Source organism: Ooceraea biroi, chromosome 2, assembly GCF_003672135.1.
Source record: "Ooceraea biroi isolate clonal line C1 chromosome 2, Obir_v5.4, whole genome shotgun sequence".
In the NCBI taxonomy this organism is placed as follows: Eukaryota; Metazoa; Arthropoda; class Insecta; order Hymenoptera; family Formicidae; genus Ooceraea; species Ooceraea biroi.
The window spans coordinates 8,195,781-8,217,773 of NC_039507.1; the positions used below are offsets into that span (position 1 = coordinate 8,195,781).

The following is a 21,993-nucleotide window of genomic DNA, read 5'->3' on the forward strand; positions in this document are numbered from 1 at the left end:
CTAATTTTTCGTATTTACATAAACATTAGCAAAGTTTTCAAAAATGTGTTTATAAATTTAGATATATAAATACTTTACACACATAACTATCAAAAGGAATGTAATAATAGACAAGCTAAGATGCTGATACTGAAGATGATGAAAAAAGATGCTCTAAAACATTCAAAACCTAGAAAGCAGTAATGCTAATATACAGTAGTGATTAGCAAAGGTAAATGCTATTTGAATTCTAGCTATTCTACACACAAAGAGATATTCAGTAATTGACCACCAGCGACAGCGAAATTCGATAATTCTGCGTTTGAGTATGTAATTAAGAATGCATTAATATACATTATCCATACATCTAAAAACTGTCTAAAGCTCTGCAAACACATAAAAGTTATTGGTGTTTTAAACATTTAATAAGATTATCGCAAACTTTTTATTGACAATTATTATATCTGAATTAGCAAATACAAATACGACGTGCGCGAAAAGAAATCTAAATTTACGTGTACTGGATTGTACAAGATATATGTGCTTTTACAAGGATATGGAGAAATTTTATGGAGACAGAGGAGAGCAGTGTCTGATTCTACGCCACTGACTGATATATAGACGCTGATTCGGTCCCAATGCACTTAACACCACCCAGCTCTAATGCCATTCTCTCGTCACGAGCGTCCATCCTTGAGAGTCGAGAGACCCGCCAGCTGTTACGAGCCTCCGACAAATATCACGGGACGATAAACGTTAACTTAGCCAAAAATGACATTGTCGCTCGCGTTCAATGAAGAATTAATAGCATCAAAGATAAGATTATACATGAGAACGGATTAACAATGCAGGAGGATCTTACATCGAGCTATTTTAATATTGCAAGTGCTGTAAATTTCACGCGGTAGCTTAAGCGTAATATCACAAAGTCGTATTATTGTCTCACGTAACTACGGTTGACAAAAATTGGAGAAATAAAATTCACGAGTCGTAAATAATTAATAAACCCTGCTGTACGGTCGATAATATTAAGTCTTGCTCGATGTTCCCAAACTAAAGCAGGTAAGAAAAAAGAAATATCGACTTTCAGTTTGGGAATCGTACTATCAGAAGCTCCCCGAAATCTCGCACGTGACGTTTAACACGGTGTCTTCGGCATAAGAGTGCAACGATTGCCCCGTGGCAATACCTGAGGTGTATACACTGGACCGCGTAAATCCCATATATCCAATTAGATTCGTATAATCCCCGTATGTTAGCGTAGGGTGTTCTCCTACCCCTCGAACCGCCGCCCCTCACGGGGGTTTCGCCGCCGTGGCGGCCTCCTCCGTGCGTGTCCCGTTGCCGCGCGCGTGTGTGCGTGTGTGTTTGGTCGTCTATACGTACGCGTGGATCTGCGCACGTGTGTGCACTGTGTGTACAGTGGCGCAAGCGCGCATCCCGCGCTCTAATACTAAAGTACTAATTTATGGGCACATATGAGATGGCTATAGCGCGCTACCGTGCGAGAAAAGGGACTATAGTCTGTGAAGGGGGACGGGACGTGCAGGGTGGTAGCGGCGGTGCCGGTGGTGATGGTGGTGGTGGCGATGATGGTGGTGGTGGCGGCGGTGGTGATGGTAGTGGTTGCGAGATAGGGCGAGGGTATATCGGAGAACACAGAGGCGGGCTTTGCATGCGATATCAATAAATCAAGTCCCGGGACCCCGGCAGCTTAGGGGGCCACTACGTGGCCAGAATCAACAGCTCATAACGTCGGCTAATAGCTACCCGCGGTGGGGTCGAAGATATTGTCGCAACACCGAGGGACATCTTACCGTCGCAATGGTTGGATTTGGTCGCGTTCTATTGAGGAAAGAACAAAAAACGTTATCGCGGTGGAGGCGAGGGACGGGGAGATTGTTACCGTCGGACGTACGGTATCCCGTCCGAGGCTGAAACAGCATTCCTCTATTCGACGAATAACCTGCTCCATTCGCTGACCGAGTCTTCCTCGTGCTTATTGACCAACGCCAAATATGGGACTCGTTAGTTTTTAACGAGACAAGTTGTTGGGTTTTGAAAGCGTTAAAATCGATCGACCAGTAAAAGTGTCCTGTAAGATGACAAATTTTGAAAAGGTTACATTATTTATAAATGTAAAACAAGAAAACATGTGATACTGATTTATGTAAAAGTTTTAAAAATTCTTGAAGTTTGACTTCTTTTTTTGGACTTGTGCATACACAACGACGATCGCTGATGTCCTTCTCTTCGCACGCTGCAGGTATGGTTTCAAAACCGACGGGCAAAGTGGAAGAAGCGCAAGAAGACAACGAACGTGTTCCGGTCCACGGGAGCGCTGCTACCGTCGCACGGTTTGCCTCCCTTCGGAGCGATGAGCTCGGATTTGTGCGGCGCCGGAATGTTCCATACCCCTGCGGATAGATGGGGAATGGGGACAGGTCAGACATTAATAGCTTTTATTACTAACCGCATGAGAGATGCGCGAGGCCACAGAAAAAAAGAATAGCCGTCCGAGTGTGCTTACGTTAGTCCAGGACAGGAAACGCTCTTTCGATCGCGTGCATTATTACTTATCACGACTCGATATCTGTCACCGTATAAATTTAAATGCGAGATTCACACGAGTGTTTCCTGAAGTCTCCTCAAGAAACCTTCGTCTTTTTCCCGATGGCTATTTCCGAGACAGAGCTATCAATTTTGCGCGTCATGTTGCTCGTGACACGCTCAAAGTTTATCATTTTCTTACATACGTTTGTTCTAAATCTAATCTAAAATATCTTAATTACATTAAATTTTTCAAATATCTGTTTAAATGCACAACCTATTTAATTTGCACCACGTTTCTATTCCACATGCACATCGGTGAAATGATCTTACAAGATCAATTCAAATTTAAAAGACAGTGGGATCACGTCGCTGTCACTTCGAAGCGTAAATGCAACGAGCACGAGAAAAGAGAGACCTACCATCGTAGATGCTCTTGTCCGCGCGGTTCAATCGAAACGTATTAAATCGCGTCCGTATAAGTTCGTCGTGTCGTTTAATATACGATGTCATTAGCATGTTGTACGCGCGCCAGCGGGCAGAAGAAGCAACATGAGAAGGAAACACCAATTCTCGTAGACGAAGTCGCAACGATGCTCGCCTCCTAATTTAATTTCGCCCGTCCACTGGTCGAGACAGCTAAAATTACTTACGCGCATTATCGGTCCCACGGTTGTTCATGCTCGTCGACAATCTCGACGATGACGGCGACGACGATGACACCGATAACTTTGACCGATCTCTCCCATTTCTTCGCAAATCCCCACATCTTGTAACCACACGCGCACATGGACTGATCCTTTATGTATTCACCCGTGCTCACAAATTGTCTCGCAGGTCTCGGACAGTTGCAGGGCGGCATGGCGATGGGCAGTTTCGGACAACTGGGCCAGCAAAGCACGGGAAGCCTGGGCTCCAGCCTGAGCCTCGGCAACTCGGGACTGCCGATCAACACCCCGTCGCAATCCGTTTACCACACCAGTTACGGACTCAATTCTATCGGTGAGTCGTGATAAATTCGTGATGAGCTAACAAGAGCAAGCGTATCGCAGCGAGGAGTTCGAGTACTTGACAGACAAAATGTTATCCGAAACTCCTTGTTGCAACAAAAGAGGTTGATGTTGTCGAAGATCAATGCGATCTAAGATTGAGTAAAAGGCGTCATTAGATTTATTATTATCAATGTTACCCATCTTCGGTATCGTGTACCAAGTCTTTTCAAAAATCCTCGAGTACAGAGAGTGCTCAGATCACGAAGATCTCGCGATTTCGTACGTCTCGTTGCTCCAGCCGGTTCAAGTGAACGTAACGTTTGCATTCTTCTCTCGTTGCTTATCCAAGTAGCACGAGTTGTTGCCGAGCTGGTGAACGTGCGTGTGCATGCCTGGGTACGTACATAGGTGCATGTATGCGTGTGCGAACGCGAATAGGCACACCCAGGAGAGGTCTTAGCGCTCGCGCGTCAATCCGGCCGCTTATATGTTTGCCGATAATCGCCTTGCCAAACTTTTGGACCGTGGTCCTCTAAAAGACGCGACGCGCAAACAGCGCGCCGTGGAAGTCTCTTTGACGAAGTCGTTAAACGTTACGGTGCATTAAGGTCCGAAGGGGTTATGCGCCTGCACGTAAGGAATTTGAGACAGAAACATAAGCTCCGTCCTGCCGTCTGTTTACGCAGGCAAACCCCGAGCCCGATCTCGCACCTAGGTGCGAGATCTTTCGCTGTGTGTTTGCCATAACATCTCGATGCAACCTGTCTTTCGTTGGGTTACGCTTCACTTCTTCACCCGGGGACCTTGTACCCTCCGGAGGTGCTTCAAGGGGATAAATCGCGTGTGAAATTCCATCTTTCACGAAATCGCTATCGAGCACGGCCTCGGCTGCAGTCGCTGTATTCTGCACCGCGAGGACCAGATGAGATCTTCGTTTCATTCAGAGACGTATATACCTACTCGCGAGAAGTAATAAACTGCCTTTCTGTTGCTTTCCGATAATCCAGAATAGCAATATTGAATTCCAATATTAAGGTCTAAAAATGCTGAAGCGATTCAAACCGTAATCATTGTGATTTTGAGTAACGTAGAGCTGTTGAATGTAATGTGCGAGACGTGATAGGATGAAGACGAGACGAGATGTGCGTTTCTAATACGTGGCTATACTCCCTCACATGTATTGAGACTCGGGATATTTTCGTGGCGTAAAATTGCAAGTCGGGACTCTGAACGGTCATTCTCTTTTTAATTAACGAAAAAACTCTTGCTTGTGCAACAAATCGCTGCGTTCATAGACTGTGAGAAATAATAGATTTGCCAGATGCAGATAATATAGAAATCAATAATAAAAAGAAATTCTGTTCCGGCGGAATATTTTTTTATTTATACACTTGACTTGTATTTATAATCCTCAGCAATTAATTGATGAAGTATATTTAAAATGAGATGCTATTTCTATTATATTGTGTAACGTTTTTACGAAATGTCTCATGTGTCGCCTATATATATATATAATATGTAAATACTGACATGAATTATCAACCATAAAAATGGACTTGCGAATTTTATTCACTAACTTGTGCATCGAACTTTTTCGCTAAATTTATATTAGGCAAGCTATATTAAGTATTTAAATATAATCAGCAACCATCGTGAAGAGAATGAAAAACATGAAATAAAACTCTTCTTCGTTGTATCGCATATGTGTTAACATGTTCCTATACAGGATTACAAAAATATCCCCGTCGAAACGAATCTAAGAGACTTGATAGACACTTGATATGTGGATAAATGCGGGATGACAGCTTGCACACGCGAGAAGACCAAACTTTTTGCACAGACACGAATAGCAACTTTACATCGGTAACAATGAATACAAGCTACAATAGAGAACTTGATTGTAGTTAAATTTTTCAAACCTGCTGGACAATGTAAATAAATGTTTTGCGCGCAAATATCGGCATTAATGGTTCATTCGTGCTCACAGAATTTGAAATTCAGCGGAATATTATTTTTATTATAAAATTGTTAAGTCTAAATATATTATACTATAGAAAAAATATAAAATTCTAAAAATAGAAATGCCAACTGAAACGACAGCAGTGGCATATGCATCAGATACCCTTAAATGAAGCTTCCGGCCAAAAGACGACAAGGCATGTAGCAAGATTTCGTAAGCTAGCAACATATAGCTGGATCGTGTACGAGCGTATGCACGTCCACATAACGCTCGTATGGTGCCAATTACCGAGCGTTACCGGCGTGTAACGTCACTCACGGGGGCAGAAAAAAATTGGCATTCTCTCTTCCCGTGAGTGTGCACGGTGCGTGCATGTATGTGCGCGCGCGAGAATGCGGCTTTAAGGTGAACACGTCCAGCCCGAGCTGGAAACTCTGCGGCCAGCCGAGACTACACGGCTTTATTCGCGGGTAATGCGTAGAGCAAATAGCTTTTAGAGCAGAGCGTTATTTTTCGGTTACCAATGATGATTAGCACCGCGATGTAACCCGACACGGCGCGGTTCCTAGTTGATCGGGGACTTCCATTCGGTGTCCCCCTTTCAGCGACCATTCGGCCGACGCAAACAAGCCGCTATAATGTGTGAATTAACGTGTCTCAAAACGCCCGATTTTCAAGCTCGCACTACCGTGAGCGGTTCCGGGACCGTGCATGTTACTCGGGAGTGAAAATCACCATGGTTTTTGCGAAACTTTGCCGTAAAATTCACGAAAGCGACCGTCGTCCTTAAAGATAAAAATACGAGATTTTTAATGGAAATTAGATTACGTATCTTGCTTCATTCGTGTTCTGCTTAATTCTTATAACTTCAAAATAGATATCTGCCCGATATTTGAGTTTTGTTGAATTATACAATATTATTAAGAAATCAGTTTAATACGTCGTGAAAAAGGTTGAATCTCGAGGTCGGACTTCATCGATCTTGCGTAAACGCAGTGAATCGCGGGATGCGCTCCCTCGGCAGACACGAATCATCGAGTCAGCCGACAAAAGTCATAAAATTACTGCGGTACATCGCCGCCATTAGACGTCCATTCTTCCATACGGCTTTTCAAAAGCGGCCGCTGCCGTTTGGTCCTCCGCAAACTTGGTTCCTCGACGCGCAACACCGGTCGTAAAAAGGTTCCTTTTCTCTCTTCGTTGTCTCTCGGGCCCACCAGCGTGGCGCGCGAGGAGGCGGAAACGACTTTACGACAGCCGGTAGCGCAACCCCGAGCGCTTCGTCAGTCTACCTGTATTAATATCCACCGCGAAGAAGCACGAGAGAAGCTCCTGCCGCACCTGCGATATCGCGCCCGTAAATCGGACCCTCTCCTCTACCTGAGTCGTCCACGGTGGTAAATTCGTGGTTAGCTCTCTGCACGATAATAAATATTTAATCTTTATTATTTGCTGCGTTCGCGCGCACGCGAGAAGGTATCCGCTACTTACCCTCGTAACACGTTGGATTGTCTTATCACTTACGCCACGGTGAAATTTCACTATTGCAAGTGTATAGAATAGATATCTTGTTAAACGATTAAAACTTAATTAAAAATATTTAATTACTTCATGAGGGATTTTTCATTTCATATTAGAATTTTCCAATTATTAAATAAGTTTGACATCGCCAGTCATCGTGATCCCCTCTGCGCCATTCAACGCGACACAAGTTCTTATAGGTACAGTTACAAATAATTACTAAATCGCAGACAATCATTTTTAATCGATCGTTTATTTGCCGGAAGTCCCGGACGACTGTCTGTATCGCTTGCCATCGACAAACCTCGCGTTATTGCGAGCAATCGGACCTGCCATCACGAGGAACACTCATCAGCCACCATTTTCTTCCGTTTGCAGGTGGCGTTCACGTGTCGGCGTCTCGGGGTTCGCCGCCCGGCTCGTCGGTGGGTGGCCAGGCCGGGATGGGTTCGGGTCTGAATTGCGGCCAGGGTTCGCCGGGCACGACTTCCGGTACCGGTGGCAGCGGCGGTGGCGGCGGTGCCGGTGGTGGTGCCGGCGGCGGTGTCACCTGTGTGGGTGCCGACGTGAACGCGAACGAGTCGGACTGGAGAGGCGCCCACAGCATCGCGGCGCTCAGACGTCGCGCCTCCGACGCTTCGCAACAGTACAGTCCGCAGCCCCCGCCGCCACCGCCGGGGCCACCCCAATACACCCACGACATGGAGTACAACTCTGTTTATTGAGGCGTCGCTGGGCGAGTCCTCCGAACGAGTCCAGTTTCTACGGGGAAGAGAATCGCCGGCTGGTGGGAGCTTACCTAGTGATCCATGAAACGAGTACTCCTTTCCGTTCTGTTTCCGAGAGCAAGCTTAACAAGCTGCGGCGTGACTTCCGGCGTGACTGTTTTTATCGGAGAAGAGCGCGAGGGAAGAATGCCCGAGAGAAATTTATCCGGCCGGGACCATCGTGAATTCGACGCCAAGTTGGCACAGCGAGGTCAAGATCGACGGAGTGGTCATCGAGCAGCGATGGTCCGAAATTATTCTGCATTTTGCATTTAACATAAAGCCAGCGCGCAGCATACGAAGCAACGACGGAATTAGAACGATTTGGAGGATAATTCTGGATATTTCGACTCACAGGAATGCAGCTGGTCAGCGAGGATTCGTGATAACCCGACTATGTGCGAGAGGTTGATGCAGCGCGCTGGATTTCCACGGTCTCGAGGTAGCACGAAGCTGTCAAAAGAAACATTGATGAGGACATGAGGGAGGACATGAAAGGAGTACTCTTCTATAATTCAGCGCGGAGTTAAAATCAGGGTAGAGGATCGAAATTTTGCTGGCAGCATCGACAGCAATTTGCGCAATACTGATTCTCGTCATCGTAGCCTTTCCAGGACCATCGTACAACACACGTCATCGTACAGCACGCGTACAACGTAGACTACTGTTTCTGCAAATGTGTCTTACTGATGCTGAAACGCTGGGTTAATCATCGATTTAACGTTATAAATATAAGATGAATAGAACTATTGATGTACATGGAGTTGTCGTACTATTTAGGGTCTCATTTGAAACCTCCTAATTCGGAATGTAATAGATAAAGATTTTTGACGAGTAATATCCAGTCAAATATTTTCTAAATTGCGATAATCATGAAATTTGTTTGACATTTCGCGGAAAGAATTGAACCGTTAGCATGAAACTTATTAAACCAATATTATCGAATTTTTTATTTAGGTAATTCATAAAAAGTAATGTTCTTTTTTTTGAAATTCAGGTTTCTTCTATGTTTTTGTGGCGGTTGATGAGAAATAATTTGATGAGATAAGAACAAAATTCGTTGAGTATTGCAAAAGATTTATCCCGATCAACGACAGCTCCAAATATTTAATAATGCCGATGACAAAGCTGTTTTTACGATCAATTTTATTATAATACTCCGATTATAAATTCGCTGCTATCGTCACGAAATGTCGAATCTTCGATAAACTCATATATGTACGATTATAACTTAATTCGCCACGGTATTGAGGACTGGTACTTTTTATGAGTCATTGAGCAGATTGTTCTAGTGATTACGCTGAGCTGTCGATGAAGGAAAGAACGAATTGTGATCTGCGAAAGATTTAGAAGTGTTATGGCACGAAGGATACCACACGATATGTGTCCTGAAGGATATATTCGGAAGATTGCCATTGAACGAACGTGACCAGCTTTGCGAACGGTTGGCGCTGTGCGCTGGTAAAACATCGGGGTGGCTGCTTCATATATACATAAATATTAATATGATCACCGATCGCCCGCGTCGGACGATTTCATTGGTTCTGTGTATTCGTGTGTGTACGCGAGCGCGCGCGCGATTAATTTATTTTCTCCAAATCACTGTGAAATCCAATTATGTCGTACTGAATAACGCGATTCATCGTGGCTACATGCTGCAGTCGTTAAACCCCCGCTCGTTTCGTTCTCGTTAAAGGCGTTTTGACGTCTACGCTTGTGCTAAGGAGCGTCGCGCGACGAGATGCAGCCTCGCTAATTGTAAATTATTTAACTACATTTCCCGAGGAACAAGCTACGTGACAAACTGATTAGGGTTAGCGCCACGTGGTCCTTATTCGCGCACTTGCTTTTTCTCCTGCGAGCACTCGCCATTTCGATGAGGCGAAAATGCGTACTGTATTTCCAAGTCGTGGAGGAGATCAAAGCGGAAAGCGTGGCGAGGTGCAATGAGATGTATACGACAAGTTATTATAGTATTATATATATAAATATATACATATACACACAGACACACGGCATTGTAAATATAGTAAAAATATTGACGTGATAGGGTATAATATTATGAATCATTACGGAAATTTATCATTTATCACTCGATTCGCGAATGCGACGGAGCTCAGTCCGGCTTGCAATTTAGCGTTCCACGAAATTGTACGCGCAGGTTCGTAGTCTTGTTTCGAAAATGGTATTTCTTTTAACAAGGTCGCGGTGTTTCTTATTACGTTCTCGTTTGCATATAAATCAGTCGAATCTTCTTGCTGATGCTGGTTAAAAAAACCGTAAAAATGAAATTGTGGCTTGACAGCTATGCCTGACTAAAAATGTCATCCGGTGGTTTCGTCGTGTTAAAACAGCTGTTCACTGATTTACTTGCTGAACAAACAAGTCGCACGTTGGCGTGCGTAACGAAAAGCTAGTCTTTCTTGTCCCAACTTTGCGTTGCAGGCGAAGATCGTGCGTGATCTCGCATGCATGTAGGTAGACACTTAACTTATCATATAATATTTTCGTGAGGAAATTGCGTTTCGAAGAGGATCCGTTTCTTTGATCAAGTCCAAGACAGCAGTAGGGCGCGTTCGTGTTTGTCGCGTCTCGAGGTGCATCCCGATTCTCTCAAAGATCAATGTTTCGGTGATGAATAAGCGAGAGAGTTAGCATACATTCGTATTACATTCCTGAAGAATTTTATGGCACGTCACACACAAGTATACGTTGTTCCGTTGCTGTCATCGAAACGTAAATTTTGTAAATAACGTATACGTCTAATAACAATAATAACAATAATAATAATAATAATTAATAATAATAACAACAACAATAATGATAGTAATAATTATTATTATACAACGATAACAATAATACTATAATATTAATATTAATAATAACAATAATAATGTAATAAGTATGATGACGTCAGCATTACGATCGGACGCGAGTATACATGGACATTGTGATATATTTCGAGCTGGCCGTTCATTTTTTTCGACGGCGACACTGGTCCGGGGACGAAGGTAGTCCAAGCGGCCGGCAACCAGTGGTAGATTCGCGATCGACTGCGAAGAGTCGACTATTCTAGTTACGAATTTACGGTAGACTACACTAGGTAAACCTAAACGATAAATATGGAGTAACAGATAGGCAATTGTCAGTGTATCACTACGAACGTATACGATTTTTAATGTACAAAAGTTAAAAAAGGGCGCGGAGAAGCGCGGTGGAGGCCTCTCCTCCACGGTCTCGTCCTGTCGTCCTGGGGACGGTGAAGCAGGACCTTACGATGTTCATCGGAGTGTTTGTGGTTCCTTATTTTCGAATGCTTCGTGCAATACCTCGCCCTGCATTCCTTTTAGCTCGTAAACGAAGAGAACTGTCGTATTCTGTGAGCTTCGTCTCTCTGCATGGTTGAATTGACGCGTTGCTAGTCGCGAAGTAATCTGGAAGACGCGGCGCGTAACTGTCTGCTTATTCTTATACGGATGATATCGGAATCGAATGAAGTGGAACTGCGAAACCGCGAACGTCGTGATGTATCTTGACTTTCCCAGAAAAAATATAAAAATTCTCGCTTAGGCGAATGACCCATGCGACGAACATGCATATGCGCTCGCGTGAATGAGACAGAAATAAAATTCGAGGTGAAATTTGATGAACGTAACGTGTAGATAATGAAGTATCCGATTTGACGAGTCAAAACCAGTTTCGCGAAAGAGGACAATTAATATTCTTTGCTTTCTGCGCTAGCAATGCGCCAACGTCCAACATGCAGCCAACTGGACTCGTTCCTCTCTGTTCTTGGATCGGATGACTCGGTCCGATCGGTGTCCTTGGTGATCGTGATACCTTCCCCTTTAAGCGAAGAACCATTTTCTGTATTTATTTAATTTATCATGCGTGTGTAGATAGATATTTCGCGCGGCGAGCGGAAGTTGTTGGCAACCCCCGATTCGCCGCGGGTGCGGGTGTCACTCCTCACAGGTGATTTGTAACATACACGGGCTCTGCTGATCGTACGTTTAAGTGTTTCGCGCAGAAGGCAACTCGAACCGTACAGTCCGCAGACGCCACCCGATTCATCAGGTCCGCGTGGATCGGAAGAGAATCGACTGACTTTTATCGCATCTCTATCACAAATCATTATCGTCGACGACCTTAATTAGCGGTAAATAGGCAGAACTTTAATTTTCATCGTTGTATAGTTTGTGTATAGAGGTCAACTAAATGTGTAAAATAAATCATTATCAAAATATCGACCGGTTTCATCTATCACCCTCCCGTTTATTTTATCCTCGACTGTTCCTAAAAAGAAACGTCGATGATGAAATTTTGATATTCTCTTGTAGTTATGCACGCTTGCGGTAGGATAAAAACATACAGTTTTATTTGAAAATATACATTTTTATATATTCATGTAGATACATGGGTTATACATATGATATCTTACGTTGTACAGAGAATGAATTATTGAATTGTTACAAACAGAGAGATCCATTTGAAATTAAACTTACACTAAAGCCCGTTTCTACCAATGTCGCTTAACTTTAACTGTAGTTTAACTCACTCTTCGTCTCTCTCTTTCCAACTACCTGCCTTAGAAAGACACGAAAAGTGAGTTAAACTACGGTTAAAGTTAAGCGACATTGGTAGAAACAGACCTCAGATACCGAGCTAAGCACTTGCTTTAAAGCGAAAGTAGAACTAGATTGAGCATACGTTTTATTCATCAGCTCACAGATAATGTCTACAATGGACAATGATGTTAACTCAAGGACATCATCGAGAAGAAAATCGAATAAATTTTATTTTAGAAAATAAAATGCTTATCGTACATACACAGTCTTTCATAAATAAATTCAGCAGCTTAAATATATTTTGGAGGAATGTACTGCATGCAGATATACGTGGTTCATAGGTTGCAAACCGAAAAATAATTTTTTGTACTGGGTCGAATAAGCGAGCTCTTCAAAAATTTATTATTATATTAATGTCGCTTCTGTGATTGATATGTAATATGCGTGATTCATGTAGTACAAGTTTAAAGTTATTGAATAATTTGGTCATATTTAGCATATACATGTAGTTCATTAACTATTGTCCGCAAGGCCTTTTTTATAAGGTGTTTATAAGTTACGGAATAAAGTAAATTCAGATGACGATACCCAACTTCGATAACTTCGCCTAAAATAGCGCTAAATTTTCGACTCTAAATTTATAACACTGGTATTATCATTTCAATTCACAAATAGATCTTATGTGCGGAACGTTTCTGGAACTTTAATGAACATATAAAAGAAGACAAGAGTTATAAAGATTCCTTACAAAAGTCTGTTACAATTATTTTAAATTTTAATCTATGCTACCATTGGAACTTATGACTCAACTTACGAGAATTCATCGTTATTGCAAATTCATTAACAGTAAAATTAATAAATATTACAGGATACAAACGCTACGTATGAATTTCCATAAGAACAATCATCAAAAATATAATTAAAGCTGTTAATATAATGCTGATTAATATATATATATATATATATACAGGGTGTCCCGGGTTTTAACCGACAAACTGCGGGAGCATATTCTACTAGTGGAAATAAGAAAAAATTCTTATATCGAGTTTGCTTAGAAATGCTTTATTACAAAGTTATAAACCAAAATTGAAAAGAAATATGAGATAAGTAACAACGGATTTTTTCACAAAAATAAAAATTATCTACGCAATGATTTAGTGACGCATTTCAAAATGTTGTCCTTGCACATCGATACAAGCTAGACATCGACGTAGTACAGAATTTGTTACAGTACGACATTCCTGAAAATTTTCTTGCATCTCAGTAACTGAATTAGTAATTCGTTGCTTTAAATCTATCTGGTACTCTCCTGTTAGGAAATCTACGTTGATACTCTCGTACGGCAGCTCGTGCATTTCCGTCACAGAATCCGTACACGAAATGAGTATCAGTGTATTCCTCATTTGAAAACACTTTTGGCATTCTGATAGTAATTGCTAGTTGACACGACGATTGAAATCTAACGGCTACTGTTGCGAAAGTAACAATCATACTGAATCGTTTCAACATAGTGAACATGAATACATGTGAATACACGTAACATAAACATCTTCGACCTTCCAAATTCTACACTATGTTCCGTTGTTACTTATCTCATATTCCTTTTCAATATTGGTTTATAACTTTGTAATAAAGCATTTCTAAGCAAACTCGATATAAGAATTTTTTCTTATTTCCACTAGTAGAATATGCTCCCGCAGTTTGTCGGTTAAAACCCGGGACACCCTGTATAAATATCTTTGGGACAACGTATGACTTATATGACTCTTTGTCTCAATTAAAAATCACAATATGTATATATATATATATATATATATATACACACACATATATTGACTCTCACATTCCTGTCTTGTTAAAAAATCAACTCGATCAAATCGACTTTATTGTATATTTAAGTTTGGTTTATGCAATTTAGTCTCTACATATTATTCTCTGTCTCTCTCTCTCTCTATTTTTTTATTAATTATTTAAACCCTTTGTCTGTCACTGTCTTGGATGCATTATTACGTAATTATATAGCATTACAATCAATGTAATCAAAATGTAATTAAATCAATTCATCCTTCGTGCGCTCGGTAGTCGGTAAAGCGGCACGCTGTCGTGCTCGCGCCGTGTACCGTCGGTCGCGCTCGGGCCGGCTCGGAAATCGTCGGCGCGAACATCTACGAAGTCAGGTTGCTCCCATCGCGCGAACATCGGTGGACGATCGGCGCGAATAGTGCTTGACGTTACGCAATTTCGTTTTAGATGACCTTGGCGAGGTTGTTTTCGGGCCGCTCGTCCTCCGAGGTCTCCGGCTCCGTGTTTAATTTGCTAAAGTCGCGCGTGTTCGGCCGTTTTTCCAAAAACTTGTAGCTCCTTCCCCGGCGACTCTCCAGCAGGCTGGACAGCTTGAAATTCTCCCGTCTTTCGGCCTCCCAACGCATTCTCTTGCGCATTGTAAGTAAGCAACCTGCATGATCGAAGCATAAAATAACATTTCATAAAATAACATGTATTAATTGAATATTGCATGCCAAGTGTCGGGAAATGAAGCCGCTGCGTAAGCGGTAGAAGCCTATGCAAATGGCCGCTGCGTAGGCGGTAGAAGCCTATGCAAAAAGTTCGTTACGGAGTCACGCGTGCGCAGGGCACAAAATTGAGATATTTCGTTTGAATTGTGTGTAGCTTGCCCCGTGTTACTTTGTACTTAATATTGATGATTTAAAAATTTAACACTGATTATTAATTATAAATATAAAATTCTTTTTTCCTCTCCCTCTTCGAATAATTTTCAATTATCATTCTGAATCGCGTGAAATTGTCCACTTTGCAGACATGATTCTTTCTAGTATTTTAATGTCTAATCAAATTAATACAATGGCGCAAAAATGCACGAGAAAACTAAACATTAACTTAATTTTCTTGCAATTCTGATTCTCCTCGAAGCGGCAATACAGTAATAAGACTATGCATAGACCTAATAAATAAATTTTGTTATCATTAAATAAAATAATCGTTAATGTTGACACTTCTTTTCTTTCCGAATTGTTTTTACTTGAAAAAGAAAAACTTGTTGCATACTGTAGGAATAACTATGCAACAACAACGTTTACTAATAAAAACCAGTAATATATTCGATCTAGTAATTGATTGCAATTTAATCAAAACTTTTAAAATAATTTTATTTATTGGTTTCATTCAATTACTTACTTCAAAAATAATTAATTGTCGCATTACCTGTTGATGCACTTCAAGGAGATCTATATTACATTCAGCTTATAAATAAAGGCACTAATGACACAAAAGTTCGAAAAATACGCATGGAAAAATATAAAGGAAGCAAATAAAAAATAAATTTCACGTTAAAGTAAGATGTATTTGTTTGCAATAAGCAAAACTATAAAACAACAGAAATAATAATTAAAGAAGAGGTAGAAATTTCAGAAGACGCAGTACAATAATATCTATAGCAATAAAGTGTGTAAAAAGATCCGATAGAAAAATTCCAATATAAATCTTTAGCACACATGTACAAATCATTACGTATAATATTTACAGACTGTAAAAGTATATAAAATAGTGCAGTGCAGTGTTCTCTAGCTATGGTGTAAGATTATCAAAAACATAAGAAAATTCAAATAAATTTTGGGCACACAAATGCAATTTGGGAAAAATAGTAGAAACAATATGTATAATCCTGCTGCTACAAGTTTACACTGTTTGATTTTTTTTCAAAATTCTATCATATGTAAAAGTAACAATTGCATGTGACTTGAATTTAGTATTTGGAAATCAAATCTACTTCTATCAACACCGCGAAAGCCACGAATCTCAAACCAACTGAAATTAAATAACACAAAATTCTTAATCGCACAGCTCTGCAATTGCAGCCGCAGATATTGACAGAGGCATATCGTTTCTCTTTTCCCATTGCATTATCACAACAGATCTTGCATTATGCTATAATCTACTTTTTATTAAATATTCTAATAAATAATAAGAAAAGAGAGACATGTCCAATAAACGAATAAGTATGCTATCGTCCAGTGCTACGTACAAATGCGCAAAAACTGAACATAAACACGGAATGCATAACAAGAAAACTAAACGATAAACACAGTCTAGCGAATCTCTCTCTCTCTCTCTCTTTCTATCTCTATTCGACTAATTTCGAGAACTCGACAGCCGGCTCGTCGTAATGACGTCTTAATGTTCTACCTCTTTTCTGGCACCTTGCTACAATGGCAGCGATCACGATGCATATCGTTATAAAGAAAACGGCCGCAGAACCGAGGCCTAGAATCAATTTTGTCACGTTGATCTTCTCGACGTCGACGTCCTTGGTATCAGGATGCACTAGGACCTCGGGTCGATGTCGCTTGGCAGACTGTGCGTCTTGAAGATTCGCAGAATCATTTACAGCTAAAAAATATTAGAAGATCAACACATTTAAATATTACAGCTTACTAGAAATTATATAGATTTTTTTATAGAGTTGCAAATTTCGCCTGATGTAAAATACATGAAGAAGGAAACGGCACGTACCTTGTAGAAATCTGTAGATTTTATGATTATTCAATTCTACTACGTATATCTCGGAACCGTCCTCCGTCACGTAGAGATCGTGCGGGTTGTTCATGGCTTCCTCGGGTCCGAACGTTGACAGCAGTTTCCCGGAGTAGATATCGAGCACAAAGCCTTGCACTGGTATCGGATTAATCGTAAACGGGTCGGGTCCGTTGACTAGATACAACCTTTCGCGGGCGTAAGCGACGCTGTAAATCTTTCTGCCGATGACTGCGGGATGGCTGTATTCCTTGTGGAAGGTCCCATTGCTGGCGAAGAAACACGATATCCTACCGTTCTCCCGGTCGGCGACGTAAATGTAGTCCAGCTCGCTTGCGAGTGCCAAAGCGTGCGGGACGAGGAACGCGTTCGGCGGCGGTACCTGCAAGTAGATGGGCTCTGAAACAAAGGCAGCCTTGATTCAGAACCTTGTTATAAATCATTGTAATAATAAAAGGTAAATCTACCGATTAGCGAACCCACTTCCTATCACCTTGTCCTTGACATATATTATAGAGGTCACCCTTCTGAGTAACATTGTGCAAGTTTTAACCGTCGGTCGTTGTTTACTAAAAAGTTATTAACAAAAGAAGTTTAATGATTTTGCACGAATTTTCAGCTGTCTACGCGAACCAAGAACATAATATTGACATATATTACAAAGGTCACCTTCCCGAATAACCCGCACTAGGCTAAAACCTTTAGTCGTCGATCGTTGTTTATGAATAAGTTATTAACAAAAGAAATTTTGCAAATATAGTAGTTATTTTGAATATTGAAAGATATAAAAGACGAATATGTATATGAACGATGGAAGGAAAGTCATTTAAAGCAGTGAATCGTTAATATATAGAATAGTTTCTTTTAATATAAGTACGAAGTATTCTTCACTTTAACCAAAAGCATAAACAGTTAAATACAAAGTATTCTCTGCTTTAACCTAACCTAACCTAACCTGGTTTGGTTATATTGGGTCATTAAGTATGAAACTTTATAAATGTAAAAGCGCCATCTTTAACATTTGTTATCTCAAATTTGGCGCCAGACGTCAATATCAGGTTAGGTTAGTGTGATAGATGTATGTTCGCTCTTCAAATGTCATATTTGTTTGTTCAAATATCTTCATTAGTTTTATTGGTGGATTCTTTTTTATAGAACTATGGAAAAGTCCAAAATTCGTGTGATTTATGAATATGAGTTCCGCCGTGGAACCACAGTGTCGGAGACAGCTCGTAATATCAACGCTGTATTTGGTGAAGGTTCAACTACTAAAAGCAACGGTGGGCAATTGGTTCAAAAACTTCAGAGATGGAGATTTCAGCCTCGCTAATGAGCCACGTGGAAGACCAAAGACGAAGGTGGATAATGATCACTTGAGAGCCGTAGTAGAGTCCGATCCATCTCAAAGTACACGTGAATTGGCATCGATATTCAATGTTTCTATACCCACCACCATATTGTTCATTTAGCTGCAATTGGTAAGATAAAGAAGTTGGACAAATGGGTCCCGCACGAATTGACCGATGCGCAGCAGGCGCAACGTCTAGAGGCTTCCCTTTCTTTGCTTTCCCGTCACAAAAATGAATCTTTTTTGAATCGAATTGTGACCTGCGATGAAAAGTAGATACTCTACGACAATTGTAAACGCTTACATCAGTGGTTGAACGCTGATGAACCACCGAGACATCACGCGAAACCCAACATTACACAGAAGAAACTTATGGTGACTGTTTGGTGGTCCAGGTCAGGTGTTATCTACTACAACTTTATGAAACCTGGTACATCGATAACGGCCGAAGTATATTGCAAGCAACTGGACGAAATGATGCAACAACTTGCTATTAAACAACCGAAATTGGTCAATCGGTCAATGCCAATGCTGTTGCATGATAATGCTCGACCGCACAGTGCACAACTGACCGTGGCAAAGCTACAGGAGTTGGAATTGGAAACTCTCCGTCATCCACCATGTTCACCAGATCTATCACCTACCGACTATCACTTCTTCCGGAATTTGGACAACTTGTTGGTGGGAAAATTCTTCAATTCTCAACAGGCAGTCGAAACAGCCTTCCGCGACTTCATCGATTCCCGTACTCCTGGCTTCTATAGTAGAGGCATAGACCAACTACCACTAAAATGGCAGAAGTGTGTAGATAACATGGGCGCATACTTCGATTGAAAATAAATCATGTCCATGTGCCAAAAAATGCAAAAGTTTATGTTCTATTTGTAAAGTTTCATACTTAATGACCCAATATTTTCCGAAACTGGAGCCTCGGACAGCTCGTTTTCAGCCCGCTTCGCAGGAGGGCGGGGGGCAGGGGCTTCGCCCCCCCCCCCGCCGGAATCCGTGCCGTGTACCAGGTAATCACAATCTGTACGGTAAAATCTGTTACACTGGTTCTGACGGGTGGGGGAGGGGGAGGGGGCGAAGCCTCTGCCCACCGCCCTCCCGCGAAGCGGGCTGAAACCGAGCGTGTATGTCCAGGGCTCCAGTTTCGGAAAATATAACCTTTTGCTTGTGTGGACGGCTGAAAATTCGTGCAAAATCATTAAACTTCTTTTGTTAATAACTTTTTAGTAAACAACGACCGACGGCTAAAACCTTATGAAGGTCACTCAGGAGGGTGACCTCTATAATATATGTCAAGGACGAGGTGATAGGAGGTGGGTTCGCTAATCGGTAGATTTACCTAATAAAATGTTATATTAATAATAATCATAAAATATTTCAAGCTTCCGCGATATAAATAGTTGCAATTGGATTTGATTTCCGAATTGAAACTGTGCTTCTTATCAGTTGGCTTCAGTTCACTATCAGCCGCTTGATCTCTCTCTGATAAAACTGACTAAGAGATTCACGAAAAAACGTAGAAACCCAAATGACCAGAAACGCTTCTTCAACCTGGAAGCTAAATCCAGTTGCAAGATATTGCACCCATCGTGCATTGTCGACGCTAATTTCGCCCTGATCGTTACCTCTGATACCCCAATGTCGTCCCCAGTGCAGAATCCGCTCGCCGTTCTTGTTGAACTTGATTATTCTGGAATTGCAGTACCCGTCGCTGACAAAAAAGTCACCGTTGCTGTGTACAGCGACGGCTGTCGGCTTACAGAACCGTTTCCCGTCGTTCCCGGGAACAAAAGCCTCCCCGAGAGTTATCGATGGTTTCAACGCGTTGCTTGCGCCAGTCTGCGAGCTCAATCGCGCGTGTTTCGATTCCTCCATGTGCCTCACCACGTCCTGAGCGTCGAATTTGAACACCTGATGCATCGCTACGTCGGTAACCCAGTAATTGCCGGCCTGATCAATAGTTAGACCGTGCGGAAGGTAAAACATGTCCTTTCCCCATTCCGATATCGTTCTGCCACTTTTGTCTAAGAGGATAATGGTGTTTTGCGCTATTGGTCCGTTATTCGGATCAAATCTGTTTCCGTTGTCGAAAGTATCAGGTCCCCAAATACGATCCCCCCGATGAAATATCGCGATATTCCCATTCGGATCCATGGAGACCGCCGACATCTGAGTGAGCTTTAGTTGCGCGGCCCAGTGTGCGTCCCATGCTATATCTGTGATAAAAATACGACAAAGTGAAAACAAATGTGACAAAGATATAAGCAACTATTAGTCGCGGATCTCTCCTAGCATATGGATAGATACGCACTCTTGTCGAAGTCTGCAGTTATCGACTCCTCTCTACTGAACTGATCGTTAGCTCGCAGATATAAATTGTCTTTCGTGTGTTGCTGTTCGTCCGGTTGGGCCAGATATCCCTTATCTCGATCCTCGTTGTCAGGATACTCCGAGTATTCATTCAGATTAAACCTGACATCGGGCAGATGCTGCAACACGAGGGGCATTTCTTCCTTAATCGCAAATCTTATCTTTCGCAAAATTGGTTTTATTCCAAACAAACTGACAATCTGTATTCCATATCTGATGTGAGAACGTGCAAGATCAATATCTCGATATTCATATGCAGATGAGAGATGTGTAAAAAAATTAATTAGTCTTAAGTAACATTAATTTTATCTTCTCTCGTTATTCCTTATATATATTTCGTACAGTTACCTGAACATTCGAAATATCCTGCGGCGCTGCCTTGGCGTGCGTTAAAACGGGAAGCAAAATTAAAACGGAGCAGAGCAGAGTGTCACATCGCAGATTCGTCATCGTTTCGCGAAACCGTCATCAGGTGTCTTCGTCTGTCTTATCGGTTTATCCCGTCAATATCCGAAGCACCGATGACGTCCGCGATACCGGGTGACTTGCGACATCATAATCATAACTTTGCGGGATCACAGAGATGTTTCGGCGAAATACGTCAGATATTTTTGTCGAAAAAGTAGCGTCACGGTATGTTCGATCACACGCGAGCTGCCCGCCACAATATCACTCGACACGTTGCGACGAATGTTGCCTAGAGTTTCGATCTATTGAGAATAACATCTGTTATCGTTGTTAGAAAATTCCGAACACAAATGTGCGTGTCGACGTGTCAAGAGAACGCACATTTCCAACAAGTGGCGTTAGACATGACGCCATAATGTTTTGAAGTACGTTTTACCGACGAGCCTTGTGTGTTCCCTTAACTGCGATCGATAGCACAGGCTTAAAACAGTTTCTCACTGTTCGCGCTTAAAGGCGCCATGTGTGTCATTCCGTGAATGCTCCGTCTACACCGGAGAACGATCCTATTTGTGGCTATCCGATGCCTTGTCTATACTGGAGGATGATCAACCAACTTCAATATATGATTTTCGACTGTCTTCGGATGAGCCACAAATAGGATCATCCTCCAGTGTAGACAGAGCATAATCTCTCTCGAGCAATAACTGTTTCAAATTAATGAAGAAATGTATTTATTGCTTTCTATATATTTTATATATTATGCATCATATTTTCGGAATTTTTATATTGTAATGTAACTGTCTAAAAATATTGCAACCTAGCGTTACGAGAGAATGAATTTAACTTTTATATAAATCTTATATGATAAATAAACTCGTCTATTTTGAAATTTGCGAATCATTATTCACTATTGATACTGACAGATATATTATGAATACGTTCTTATCTTCGAAATTGTGCTGATGGAAAT

At 41.6% G+C, this 21,993-nt stretch overlaps 2 protein-coding genes across 2 annotated transcripts in view; one reads left to right on the plus strand and one right to left on the minus strand.

The window, feature by feature from the left end:
* The window catches only part of LOC105276821 (homeobox protein orthopedia), a 35,245-nt gene extending 23,229 nt beyond the window's left edge, over nucleotides 1-12,016 (plus strand). The window contains exons 4-6 of the mRNA XM_011334748.2: nucleotides 2,246-2,423; nucleotides 3,367-3,531; nucleotides 7,381-12,016. Coding sequence (XP_011333050.1) covers nucleotides 2,246-2,423; nucleotides 3,367-3,531; nucleotides 7,381-7,727 — 690 coding nt within the window. The 3' untranslated portion in view covers nucleotides 7,728-12,016. The remainder of the gene's footprint in view (nucleotides 1-2,245; nucleotides 2,424-3,366; nucleotides 3,532-7,380) is intronic.
* Nucleotides 12,017-14,214: 2,198 nt separating this feature from the next.
* Nucleotides 14,215-21,451, minus strand: LOC105276820 (peptidyl-alpha-hydroxyglycine alpha-amidating lyase 1). Its single transcript, XM_011334747.3, has 6 exons — nucleotides 20,964-21,451; nucleotides 20,557-20,734; nucleotides 19,871-20,461; nucleotides 16,868-17,287; nucleotides 16,541-16,744; nucleotides 14,215-14,792 (listed from the first exon to the last, which is right to left on the minus strand). Exons 1-6 carry the CDS (start codon nucleotides 21,063-21,065, stop codon nucleotides 14,584-14,586), a joined length of 1,704 nt encoding a protein of 567 aa, XP_011333049.1. The 5' UTR covers nucleotides 21,066-21,451; the 3' UTR covers nucleotides 14,215-14,583.
* Nucleotides 21,452-21,993: the final 542 nt, after the last annotated feature.

What these genes read in the sequence shown, in the direction of transcription:
- LOC105276820 (XM_011334747.3), bottom strand. Translation starts at nt 21,065, where the DNA reads ATGACGAATCTGCGATGTGACACTCTGCTCTGCTCCGTTTTAATTTTG. An exon ending in AGGATATTTCGAATGTTCAG is followed by an intron (nt 20,735 to 20,963) that starts GTAACTGTACGA and finishes CTCGTGTTGCAG; the next exon opens with CATCTGCCCGATGTCAGGTT. An exon ending in AGCAAGGTGCCAGAAAAGAG is followed by an intron (nt 14,793 to 16,540) that starts GTAGAACATTAA and finishes TCGATCATGCAG; the next exon opens with GTTGCTTACTTACAATGCGC.